The sequence below is a fragment of the Balaenoptera physalus genome (assembly GCF_965194825.1).
Source record: "Balaenoptera physalus genome assembly, chromosome: 7".
Classification (NCBI taxonomy): domain Eukaryota; kingdom Metazoa; phylum Chordata; class Mammalia; order Artiodactyla; family Balaenopteridae; genus Balaenoptera; species Balaenoptera physalus.
In genome coordinates, this window is record NC_138886.1 from 55,916,803 (window position 1) to 55,930,417 (window position 13,615).

General features: G+C 41.6%; 1 protein-coding gene across 2 annotated transcripts in view; it reads left to right on the forward strand.

The window, feature by feature from the left end:
• The window catches only part of PDCD1LG2 (programmed cell death 1 ligand 2), a 62,036-nt gene that overhangs the window by 28,423 nt on the left and 19,998 nt on the right, over positions 1-13,615 (forward strand). For both annotated transcript variants that reach the window (XM_082471088.1, XM_082471087.1), the window contains exons 3-4: positions 4,212-4,478; positions 12,123-12,260. In XM_082471088.1, the coding sequence (XP_082327214.1) occupies positions 4,212-4,478; positions 12,123-12,260 (405 nt within the window). The remainder of the gene's footprint in view (positions 1-4,211; positions 4,479-12,122; positions 12,261-13,615) is intronic.

Below are 13,615 nucleotides of genomic sequence, written 5' to 3' on the forward strand. Positions count from 1 at the left end.
TCATCAAGAAAAAGGAGGAGACTCAAATCAACAGAATTAGAAATGAAAAAGGAGAAGTAACAACTGACACTGCAGAAATACAAAGGATCATGAGAGATTACTACAAGCAACCATATGCCAATAAAATGGACAACCTGGAAGAAATGGACAAATTCTTAGAAAAGCACAACCTTCTGAGACTGAATCAGGAAGAAATAGAAAACATGAACAGACCAATCACAAGCACTGAAATTGAAACTGTGATTAAAAATCTTCCAACAAACAAAAGCCCAGGACCAGATGGCTTCACAGGCGAATTCTATCAAACAATTAGAGAAGAGCTAACACCTATCCTTCTCAAACTCTTCCAAAATATAGCAGAGGGAGGAACACTCCCCAACTCATTCTACGAGGCCACCATCACCCTGATACCAAAACCAGACAAACATGTCACAAAAAAAGAAAACTACAGGCCGGTATCATATCACTGATGAACATAGATGCAAAAGTCCTCAACAAAATACTAGCAAACAGAATCCAACAGCACATTAAAAGGATCATACACCATGATCAAGTGGGGTTTATCCCAGGAATGCAAGGATTCTTCAATATACACAAATCAATCAATGTGATACACCATATTAACAAATTGAAGAATAAAAACCATATGATCCTCTCAATAGATGCAGAAAAAGCTTTCGACAAAATTCAACACCCACTTATGATAAAAACCCTGCAGAAAGTAGGCATAGAGGGAACTTTCCTCAACATAATAAAGGCCATATATGACAAACCCACAGCCAACATCGTCCTCAATGGTGAAAAACTGAAACCATTTCCACTAAGATCAGGAACAAGACAAGGTTGCCCACTCTCACCACTGTTATTTAACATAGTTTTGGAAGTTTTAGCCACAGCAATCAGAGAAGAAAAAGAAATAAAAGCAATCCAGATCAGAAAAGAAGTAAAGCTGTCACTGTTTGCAGATGACATGATACTATACATAGAGAATCCCAAAGATGCTACCAGAAAACTACTAGAGCTAATCAATGAATTTGGTAAAGTAGCAGGATACAAAATTAATGCACAGAAATCTCTGGCACTCTTATACACTAATGATGAAAAATATGAAAGTGAAATTAAGAAAACACTCCCATTTACCATTGCAACAAAAAGAATAAAATATCTAGGAATAAACCTACCTAAGGAGACAAAAGACCTGTATGCAGAAAATTATAAGACACTGATGAAAGAAACTAAAGATGATACAAATAGATGGAGAGATATACCATGTTCCTGGATTGGAAGAATCAACATTGTGAAAATGACTATACTACCCAAAGCAATCTGCAGATTCAATGCAATCCCTATCAAACTACCAATGGCATTTTTCACAGAACTAGAACAAAAAATTTCACAATTTGTATGGAAACACAAAAGACCCCGAATAGTCAAAGCAATCTTGAGAACGAAAAATGGAGCTGGAGGAATCAGGCTCCCTGACTTCAGACTCTACTACAAAGCTACAGTAATCAAGACAGTATGGTACTGGCACAAAAACAGAAATATAGATCAATGGAACAGGATAGAAAACCCCGAGATAAACCCAGGCATATATGGTCACCTTATCTTTGATAAAGGAGGCAAGAATATACAAGGGAGAAAAGACAGCCTCTTCAATAAGTGGTGCTGGGAAAACTGGACAGGTACATGTAAAAGTATGAAATTAGAACACTCCCTAACACCATACACAAAAATAAACTCAAAACGGATTAAAGACCTAAATGTAAGGCCAGACACTATCAAACTCTTAGAGGAAAACATAGGCAGAACACTGTATGACATAAATCACAGCAAGATCCTTTTAGACCCACCTCCTAGAGAAATGGAAATAAAAACAAAAATAAACAAATGGGACCTAATGAAACTTAAAAGCTTTTGCACAATAAAGGAAACCATAAACAAGACCAAAAGACAACCCTCAGAATGGGAGAAAATATTTGCAAATGAAGCAACTGACAAAGGATTAATCTCCAAAATTTACAAGCAGCTCATGCAGCTCAATATCAAAAAAACAAACAACCCAATCCAAAAATGGGCAGAAGACCTAAATAAACATTTCTCCAAAGAAGATATACAGATTGCCAAGAAACACATGAAGGAATGCTCAACATCATTAATGATTAGAGAAATGCAAATCAAAACTACAATGAGGTATCATCTCACACCGGTCAGAATGGCCATTATCAAAAAATCTACAAACAATAAATGCTGGAGAGGGTGTGGAGAAAAGGGAACCCTCTTGCACTGTGGGTGGGAATGTAAATTGATACAGCCACTATGGAGAACAGTATGGAAGTTCCCTAAAAAACTAAAAATAGAACTACCATATGACCCAGCAATCCCACTACTGGGTGTATACCCTGAGAAAACCATAATTCAAAAAGAGTCATGTACCAAAATGTTCACTGCAGCTCTGTTTACAATAGCCAGGACATGGAAGCAACCTAAGTGTCCATCAACAGATGAATGGATAAAGAAGATGTGGCACATATATACAATGGAATATTACTCAGCCATAAAAAGAAACGAAATTGAGTTATTTGTAGTGAGGTGGATGGACCTAGAGTCTGTCATACAGAGTGAAGTAAGTCAGAAAGAGGAAAACAAATACCTTATGCTAACACATATATATGGAATCTAAGAAAAAAAAAAAAGGTCATGAAGAACCTAGGGCTAAGACGGGTATAAAGACACAGACCTGCTAGAGCATGGACTTGACGATATGGGGAGGGGGAAGGGTAAGCTGTGACAAAGTGAGAGAGTGGCATGGACATATATACACTACCAAACGTAAAATAGATAGCTAGTGGGAAGCAGCCGCATAGCAGAGGGAGATCAGCTAGGTGGTTTGTGACCACCTAGAAGGGTGGGATAGGGAGGGTGGGAAGGAGGGAGACGCAAGAGGGAAGTGATATGGGAACATGTATATGTATAACTGATTCACTTTGTTATAAAGCAGAAACTAACACACCATTGTAAAGCAATTTTACTCCAATAAAGATGTTAAAAAAAAAAAAAAGATGTGGCACATATATACAATGGAATATTACTCAGCCATAAAAGGAAACGAAATTGAGTTATTTGTAGTGAGGTGGATGGACCTAGAATCTGTCATACAGAGTGAAGTAAGTCAGAAAGAGAAAAACAAATACCGTATGCTAACACATACATATGGAATCTAAAAAAACAAATGGTTCTGAAGAACCTAGGGACAGGACAGGACTAAAGACACAGACGTAGAGAATGGACTTGAGGACTTGGGGAGGGGGAAGGGTAAGCTGGGACGAAGTAAGAGAGTGGCATTGACATATATCCACTACCAAATGTAAAATAGATAGCTAGTGGGAAGAAGCCGCATAGCACAGGGAAATCAGCTAGGTGCTTTGTGTCCACCTAGAGGGGTGGGATAGGGAGGGTGGGAGGGAGATGCAAGAGGGAGGGGATATGGGGATATAAGTATAGGTAGAGCTGATTCACTTTGTTATACAGCAGAAACTAACACAACATTGTAAAGCAATTATACTCCAATAAAGATGTTAAAAAAACAAAAACACAAACCCAGATGGAACAATCTGGGACGAAGATGGCAATGAATCTGACCTCCAACAGATATCTAGGTCCTTATTTTTTCTCCTCCTAATCTTAAAGAGGACAGAGGAAAGGAAGACATGGAAAGAAAATTTTCTCCTGAAGATGTTAGAAAAAGTACTAAATAAAGTGAGATGTGGGGGTTATCTAGTGATTTAGTTTATCCAGCCTCTCTTTTCTCCAATCCCCAATTGTAAGATAATTTACATTAATATGGGATGCCACAGATTGTGGTAGGGTAAAGCACCATTGAGATTTGGAATCAAACCTCGAGTGTGCATAAGTTGGCTCCACCAGTTAAAAGCCCTGTGCCTCTGAGTGAAACACTCGACCTCTCTAGCCTCAATTACCTTCAACAAAAATTGGGTATATTAACAATGCTGTTTGCTGTATTGTAAAAATTGAATAATTCAATGTATGTAAAATAGCATGATATCTGGGACATAGAAAATGTTTCAAAAGTTAAAACTAGTAGTACTTAATATTGATAATGATAATTTTACTTCACGTGGCATCGAGTACAGAGATCTACGGGAATCAGAAAAGAGAGACTTATTTCTTTTTCTTCTTCTCTTGTCCAGCTTCCTACAAGAAAATAAACACTCGCAACCTTAAGGTCCCAGGGACAGATGAGGTAGAGCTCACCTGCCAGGCTGTAGGCTATCCCCTGGCAGAAGTGTCCTGGCCAAATATCAGTGTTCCTACCAACACCAGCCACACCAAGACCTCTGAAGGCCTCTACCAGGTCACTAGTGTTCTGCGCCTAAAGCCACACCCTGGCAGGAATTTCAGCTGTGTGTTCTGGAATGCCAATATGAAGGAACTCACTTCGGCCATCATTGACCAAGGTAAGAGCTGCCTAGCTTACCAGTCAGGGTTCAGGCAAGAAATGGATGGCACATTCAGAATGAGTAATATGAGGAGAGTGTAATAAAGGGACTATTTATGGAGGTGGGATTAGGATTTAGAGAAAGTACTAAAGGTAGTGCAGGGCACCTGGGGCTTCAAAAGACGGGGAGCAATTACCACCCTGGAGAGGCTACTGGAACCTGGAGAAGGGAGCTGTGGCCTCCGGTACAGGGATGCTGCCACCTGCAGCAACTCCAAAGAGCAGAAGCTGATGAATGGATACCACAACCTCGTTCTCCTCCCACCCTCCAGTCTCTTGCTGGTGCTTCCCATTGGCGGAGCCCAGGTGGAATTCCACTGACATGTTCATAAAGTCAACCTCTCAGAGCTCAGAACTGAGTGTTGGAGTGGAGAGAATGGATCCAGACAGGAAACTGAAAATACCCAGCATAAAGGCTCATCATTGTGATTCAGGCACAGTGCTACGAGTCAGCAGTATGAATATTACTTTGCTGGCTTTGCTGCCAGCCAAGTAGTTTTAGGGTTTTCCAGGAAAACTGACCTCTTAAAAAAATCATTTAGAGCCTTCACTGGCTATGCTGAATCCCATACTTTAGAATTTCGTGCACCAGCAAAATTTCTGACAATTTTGGTAGTCTGACAATTTTTTAATCTGCCAAGAACATTCATTTGCCAAATAAGAGAGTTAACATCTAGTATCATAATCATTTCATAAGAGACAGGTCATTTTATCACCAGAGACATAAGTTTCCTATTGTTCCTATTGTTCCACAAACATCATGGGCTTAACCTCACTCTTCTGGAGGTCAGAAGTCTGAAAAGGGCTTCACTGGACTCAGATCAAGGTGTCAACAGGATTGCACAGGCTCTAAGGGAGAATTCATTTTCCTGATTTTTCTACCTTCTGGAGGCCACCTGCATTCCTTGGCTCGTGGACCTTTCCTACAGCCTTCAACACCAGCAATTGCATTACTCAGATCTCTGCTTCTGTCATCACATCTCTTCCTTTAACTCTTTTGCCTCCCTCTTCCACCTTTTAAGGACCCTTGTGATTACATTAGATGCCTCCCCACGATACATACCTCAACCTGATAATTTAGGATAATTTTCCCATTTCAAGGTCCTTAATATAATCACATCTGCAAAATCTTTCTGCTGTGTAGGGTAACTCATTCACAGGTTTCAGAACATGGACATGTTTGAGGGAGGTCATTATTCTGCTATCATAACAATAAAGGATATAATCTCCAAATAAAGAACAGTCCCTAGTTATGATAAATTTGACTTTATAGAAGATTTGCTATGTTGTCATTATATTTCACTATTTGCCCTTTACCTTAGGTAAAACAGAGCCTATGATAAGGACTTGTGTGGCATGCAGGTATTTAGGTGATGACCCTAGGGAGCAGAAGTGGGAGGTTTAGGAAATCAAGACAGGAAAGAAGGAAAAGCAGATAGAAGGGTGCATTATCAAAGTTGTTGGTGTGGACAATAGAAGCTTAAATACTCAAGGACCACCTGAGGAGTGTATAGATCATCTCCTAAGATGTTTACTCAGAGGGCTTCAGGTGGAAGGACTAATCCATCTGCTTTTACCCCCAGTGGTTAACAGTTGTCCCCAGGAGTGTTAACTTCCTTCTGCTGTGAACTATGCATGCATGTGGGCTGAGTGAGCTCCCCCCAGCATCTATAGCATCAAAGTCATTCCAGGGCAGAATGCAATGTGTCCACTTGAGGTGAATCACTGACCATGAAGTGAGTCAAGGCCCACCCCGAATTTTACCCAATCTGTGGCTGAAGTCAGAGGTGAAGCTGAGAGGAAGTGAGGCAGGACTACAACAGTCTATCCCTTGCGCTGCTCAAGTCCATCCATTCATGCCCTACATTAAGTCCACTGTTTCTGAGCCTTCAGGAAGGGAAGTAGCTACAATCTCTGCACAAGATGCATATACAAGAGGTCATGGAACAAGTTACAGCTCCTGCTGCTGCAACTGATCCCAAGCCATAATTGATGTTTGTCATTTCTCTCATCCACCATACCTTCTAGATTTCCCTCACTCAGCATTTCAGATGGAATAGTTTGTTTGCCTGGAAGGTGGAGAGAAATAGGGGTTGGGGGTGACTCAGATTTTCAACCCTGAGAGACATGAGCCCGTAGTCACCTTGCCCTTAGCAGACTGAAGTTGCTGCAATTGCCTTTTCATTGTTATTACTGGGTATAGAAGTAACAAGACGCAGAGAATCAGTGGATCCCTGAGTTCCAGACATAGTCTTCCTTGCCTCCATTAGGTAGCAGCATTTGAGTTCTTCCTGGTAATCAAGATTGATTACTCTACCAGTGCAATGATTCTTTTCTTTGCTTGCTGGTCCGACAGTGGGTAGAGCTCAAGCTGACTAGGTAGTATCTAGATGCAATAGAACATATCCCTTGGTACAGCATCCTTTGGTAGAAGCACTTGCCACTAGGAAGCTGGACCTTTAATCCAGTGGAGCCTAAATTTGTGGAGATGAGAAGCAAAATTTCTACAAATGGGTCACTGGAAGTAATGATGAAAGGGACCAACCCTCAGCATTGAGGGAGCCCTGGCATAAAAGTAGCACATGGTTGAAGCAAGACTGTCTGGGGGAAGTGAGTTAGAACCTGCACAGAATCATCCATCATTCAGCCACATTCAGCCATAGCTGAAATCAGGGGTAAGACAGGCAGAATATGAGTTGGGCACCAGAGATACCTGCTGTATCTCAAATTAAATTTTATCATGGATTGGCACCAATCCACAGACCAGACTGAGAACTTTGAAGTGACTCAATGCCCATCTCATCATTAATTTCCTAGCATTTTTTTTTCTAGAAGAAAAGAATCCTCCCTGATATAGTTTTCAGAGGCAGCCAGCTCCGTTGTCATCTTCAAACCCCCAACTCCCCACTTCCCCACCTATCCACACTTGGCTACCCAATTCCAGCGCTAAAGTTAGCCCAGCTTCTTTCTAACTAAGTTATTATGATGAAGTGAGGAAGTAAAGAGAGGATTCATGCTAAGGATTTGAAAGAAATGAAGACATTAGAAACTTACCATTTTTAGGGCCAACTTTGAGTGAAAATAGTGAATTAGGCAAGTTTTGACCTTTCAGCATTCTCTACCTCTTTTTTTAATCACAGCTAAGACCACCAGACTTGTCACCTTATAAAAATTGAGCTATAACTAATTCGTACCAGAGGTCTAGAGTCTTATATATTACAATCCCAGGGGAATTATTTTTTTCCAAGAATTGTTTAGTAAACTCTCCTTTGTTACGTGGAATTTTCTGCCTGGTTAATTTTTGGCCAATACTTTGGATGAAATGTGGTTTTCTAGAATGACACTTATATAAGAAACTTTGCTGGGAAACAGGGGCCTGGGTAAGATGAATTTGGAAATAACTGGAATCTACACTTCACATCACTGATTACATCAGTATTTTTTTCTTCACGGTAGAGAGGTGGAAGAGCAGACTAACCATTCTTCTGGAAGCCTTGAGGCTGTGAGAAGTTAAGAAAGAAGTAAGCTGGCTCTTCTCTCCAAGGGAGCCAACAGAGCTGATGGAATAGTCAACAATCGTGGGAGGGACCTGTGGGGTCTGCATCAGAGGTTGGGAGCTCCTAGGATAGCACTCATGAATGCGGCTGGCAGGGAAATGGAGGAATCTTTGTGCCGTCAGAGATTTTCAACCAGTCTCTAGAGATAGGTTGAGAATCCTTCCCAGCTCTATATTCATCCTATCCCCTGACATGGATCCTCTGCTCCAGGCAGCTCCGCTTCCTTTCCCTGTACTCTCTGAACCTGCTTGTACCTCTCCCATCACCATGACTTCTCTGCTCAGAAGTTTCTTCCACATAAAATATTATTATTCGCCCTCTTCACCAGTTCTCCATGGCAGCTCAGGTAACTCCAGGGTACAAGGCATCTTTCCCTCATCTTGCCTCCTAAAACCTATTGCCTGTACCATTTCTTTGTTTGCCTGTGACTGTACTTGTCTTTTCTCTTTCATTGGTATTTTATTTTCCATGTATTTTAATTGTTCACATGAGTCTTCTTTATGTCCAAACTAAAGCAAAACCTCAGTGCTCTGCCCATGGTAAGTGCTCAATAAATGTCAGATTAATGGGTTGGAGACTTAGTCTTGGATGACCCCAGTCCCATCATCCCAGCTGCTAGTCTGTGTGGACAGCCAGATCAGAGCAGTCAAATGATCCCCTAGTTTGTGATACAAATACCAGCAACAAAATAACCAAAGTCACACATTCTCCCACAAAGGCATTCTTGCTTCTGTTTCACAAAGACATTTTTAAATTGTCTTATGACTGTCCCCTTTCTACTCATTCTCATAAGTTGAGCTGCTCACTGCTGACTTCTGTGACCCACAACATGCTTCTCCAGAAGTCAATGAATAAAACAAATATAGCAGTGAGAGTCTGGGGTGGGAGGTGCTCCAGTGGCTCTAGAATAGATGACTGAACATCCTAATTTTCAATCAGAAATGAAGGAGCAATGAGACCATTTTCCCTTTGAAACAGGGTTCCTTCCACTAAGGCAGTGTTGCATTTTCATTAGGAAATGTAATGAGATTGGAACACAGGAAATAATTTTAACAAGACCCTTGCAGGGCTGGCAGAGAAGTTCTCCTGGGAGTCTTGGAAGTGACTCTCTGGCAGTGGTCAGGAGCATGGGCTCTGAAGTCAGATGGACTTGAATTTCAAATCCTCTCTCTGCTACCTACTAGCTCTGAGAACATGAGCATATGACTGTGCCACCCTAGAACTCAGCCTCTCATTTGTAGAATGAGGGTAAATAATGGTAGATATCTAATAGGGTTATTGTGAGGATTAAATGAAATATGTTTGTAAAGTCCTTAGCAGTCAGAAAGGATGGAAACAGGAAAAAAAATATGGTACCTTTAGCAAGAGGCATGACTTCCTTGTCAGTGCATGAGGCTGTGGATAGGATAAATCCAATGTTTTTCCCATTGCCTCATGACATCATTGTTAAGTAGCATGCAATTACTATAAAACAATTTAAAAGAAGATGTATTAGGATTTAGGCTAAGTAACCTCAAAATACAGTGACTCAAATAAAGCAGGAGTATATTTCTCTCTGATGTCACATTCAGAGATAGAAGGTGGTTCAGAGCAGGTAAGTCACTATATTCCATAAAGTCATTCAATAATCCAGGTTCTTTCCATCTTGTTGCTCTGGCACTCTCCAGGTTGTTACCCCTGCTGAATTGTCAAAGCTGGGTCACTGCCACATTCATGTTTCAGCCTTCAGAAAGGAAAAGAGACACATTCAGTGTTTGAAGGCCGAGACTCAAAAGACCCATTCTCTAGTCCTGAACTTAGTTCACGTGGCTGGCCACACCTAACTGCAGGGGAGGCTTAGAAATGTAGTCTCAGAGAAGCCATGTGTCCAGCTAATCCCTAGCTAATACTAGAGAAGAAACGGAGAATGGATTTAAGGGATAAGCAGCAGTCTGCCACAAGGTAACTAATGACAAGGAAGATTGGGCAAGGTAGACTAGATAGACAGGTGGTCAGTTCAGCCCAACAAATCCTTATTGACACCTTTCATGTAGCTGGCGCCTGGCTCTATAGGGGATTCAGAGATGACTTAGAGAAAATCTTTGCACTTCAGATACTTACAATCTAAGCAGACTGATGTCCTGTTGGATGTTCAATGTTAGAAAGTCTTCAGGAATAAGTAGAGTTTGTGTGTGGAAGGGACTATGAGGGAACATGCACAGGACAAGGGTTTGTATAAAGGCACTGAAGTAGGGACCTCTCCTGTTGTGGGGACAGTGAGAACTCCTTGACTTATGGTGCTACATGTAGCAAGTGCTTAATCAGCATTTCCTAGAAGATATTAATTAATATGGGTTATGTATGGTAAGGGAGGTTAACTAGACGTATTGTGGTGATCAGTCACAGTATATACAAATATCAAATCATTATGTTGTATACCTGAAACTAATATAAAGTTATATGACAATTATACCTCAATTAAAAATTTTATATATGGATTATCCAATGTGTAGATGAACCAGACTTCTTAATGCTTTTTTTTTCTTAATGTTCACCACAATCTTAAGGATAGAGACAAATATCTGTGGGGCCTGAGCTTTGGATCAGACAGATCTAGGTTTGCAATGCTGGCTTTGTCACTTATTTAGCAGTGATGACCCTATAGATAATTTAGCATCTCAGAGCCTTACTTCCTCAACTGTAAAACGAAGGCCTTACATTAAATGATATCTGATCCCTTCTCAGCTAAAACTGTCTGTGATGCTCAGACAGCACTATGATGGGGGAGGGGGAGGGCAGTTGGCAGGACTGAGCCCTTCCTCATGAGCAGTTTTGCCAGGTTTTTCTTGGACCAGGCTGTTATGTTCTTTTTTCTCTTTTTGGCCGCGCCACACAGCTTGTGGGATTTTAGCTCCCCAACCAGGGATTGAACCTGGGCCCTCAGCAGTGAGAGCACACACTCCTAACCACTGGGCCTCCAGGGAATTCCCTGTTATGTTTATTCTTTATGAGTTACTCCATGAGGCAAAATTCAGCCTTTTGGATAGGGCACAGTTTACCCTGGGTACCCTTCCATCTCCCTACAGTGGACGCCCCTCCAGGCCTGCCCTTTGTCAGTCTGGGCCCCTCATTCTAACCAGTGCTCTCCTTTACAAGGCTTTCCCCCAACCTCCAAAATTACTCTTCTCATCCACCTCTCTACTAATTCATCTTTTCCTCACTGTCAAACCTTGATTAGCTGAGACAAGGAAAAGGACTAGTTGTAGTGGTTCACGCTAAGGTATGATATTCTATTTTTTCAAAAGGATCCTGTTAATCCTGGAGATTGAATAACTGATGGTAAAAATTCTAAGCACCATGAGTGCTTGGCAGTGGAGCGGGGAGACATATTTGGGCTGAGGGACTATCCTACTGGAAAAAGAGAGACAATGAAGGAGGAGAGAAGGAGAGAGAGAGAGGAAGAAAGGAAAGAAAGAAGAAAAAGGAAGCAAGGAAGGAAGGAAGGAAGGGAGAAAGAAAGAAGGAAGGAAGGAAAGAAAGAAAGGAAGGAAGGAAGGAAGGAAGGAAGAAAGAAAGAAAGAAAGAAAGAAAAGAAAGAAAGAAAGAAAGAAAGAAAGAAAGAAAGAAAGAAAGGAAGGAAGGAAGGAAGGAAGGAAGGAAGGAAGAAAGAGAAAGAAAGAAGGAAGGAAGATATAATATGATAGGTGTATCAGAATGATGAAAAGCATGGGATCTGGAACCAGTCAGCCTGGATTATATCTCAGCTATGTCACTTACTGTATAACTTTGGGAAAGGTCTCTGTGCCTCACTTTCTTCATCAGTAAAATGAGGGTCATAGTAGAGCCTGCCTCATAGGGTTGTCGTGAGGAGTAAAAGAGCTAATACATACAACATTCATATACATACAGCATTCATATATATACAGCATTCATAGGACAGTACCTGGCATGGAGTAAATGCTCGATGCAAGTTGGCCATGTTGGTTATAACCCAGTCATTTGGCCAACTTGTTGGTTTACCTCTAAGCTAACATGTAATGGGATTCTGGTGCTTTTCTTTCCTCCAGGTGATATGGAATCCCCCGAGATCCCTCCATCTTCACTGCTTCATCTTTTCATCCTCTCCTTCATCATTGCTTTAATGTTCATAGCCACAATGATAGTCCTAAGAAAACGGCTCTGCCAAACGTTTTATTCTGGAAAAGGTAAGTGAGTTTCATTCACGGTAACCGAGTGGACTGGGTATCTGCAGTGTGAGGCTCTGCTTGGCCTCACTGGCCTACAGCTTCCCAGCTTCAAACTAAGTCCACTCAAGGCTTATGAATTGCTTTGGGCTTTTCCTGATGATTTTACCCCCAGAAAAAAATGGCTCCAGTCTTCAGTGAGCTGGAATCTTTACACTGAATATTTTTAAAGGAATGTTTTGTTCCTGTGGCCGAAATTGTTTGCTGTGATCTTTGAGCCAAGAAAATGTCATTAGCCTCGTGAAATCAGTGTTATTTTCGCAATACAGATGACTATGTGGTCAGAGTTCACTCGTGGGAAGATGCCAGGATCCTTTATGAGGATTCCTTTAGTTCTCATTCCTCCTTTCTCCATTCTGGGTCTGAGCTGGGCTGAGCCCTCCTCCTCCCCACAAGAATCTGAATCTTCTGGTTGGGTAAGGAAAGGAAAAAAGTATGAGGCCATCTGGGGGTAGGGAAAGCACATGATTGGTGGTGCCCTGAGGTCTTTCAGCAGCTCCCTCCTCAGCCTGTCACATGCTCACCAACCCATTCCTATTCTCTTGTGAAAGCTGGGACAGAGCATGCCTGTAGCCTTTGAGCCCATGCCAGAATACCTGCAGGCCTATCTGGTGCTTTCCAAAACTGTTCCTTTGTCAGCACCCAGCAAGCTCCTCCCAAGATCTAAACATGGCCTATAGAAAAGGAAAATGCATCTGGGAATAATTCAGTAGGAATTTGGAATGGTCACTATTTGAGAACTGGGGGGCTTTTAGGTGATTGTTATCCTACATCTACAGTCTAACTTCTATAGTCTCATCTGTCGTGAAATATTGTCATAATTTTTCCTTTGACGTATGTGTGCATTAGCTTGGGTATTAACCACAAAACCCTCTACTGTGGAATCCAGGATCCAAGAACTATTGTCAAAAGAAAGAGGGGGGTTGGGGAGGAAGGAAGAAGGGAAGAAGGGAGGGAGGAAAGGAGGAAAAATGGGGCAGGGAGAGAGGGGATAGAAGTGGAAGGGAAGGGCAATTCACCATAAAGGAGGAATTACAGGGTCTTGCCCCAAAGAACTTTGACTAAACAGAATCACTTCTGCAAATCTATGACCTCAGAGAGTCATGACAGATGCAGCCCATCAGAATCTTACCTTCTGCATTCTTTTATTACCTCCCTCATACGTACCTCTCAGAAACAACTTTATAACCAAGGTTCCAGACCTGGGACCTGAGAGCCCATTAGTCACCTCAGAAATGAGCAGCAGAGTCTTCTGTCCCTACTCTCTTTGGGAAAATGAAATGGAGCCACATTTCTTAAAGATAGAGCAGAAAAAA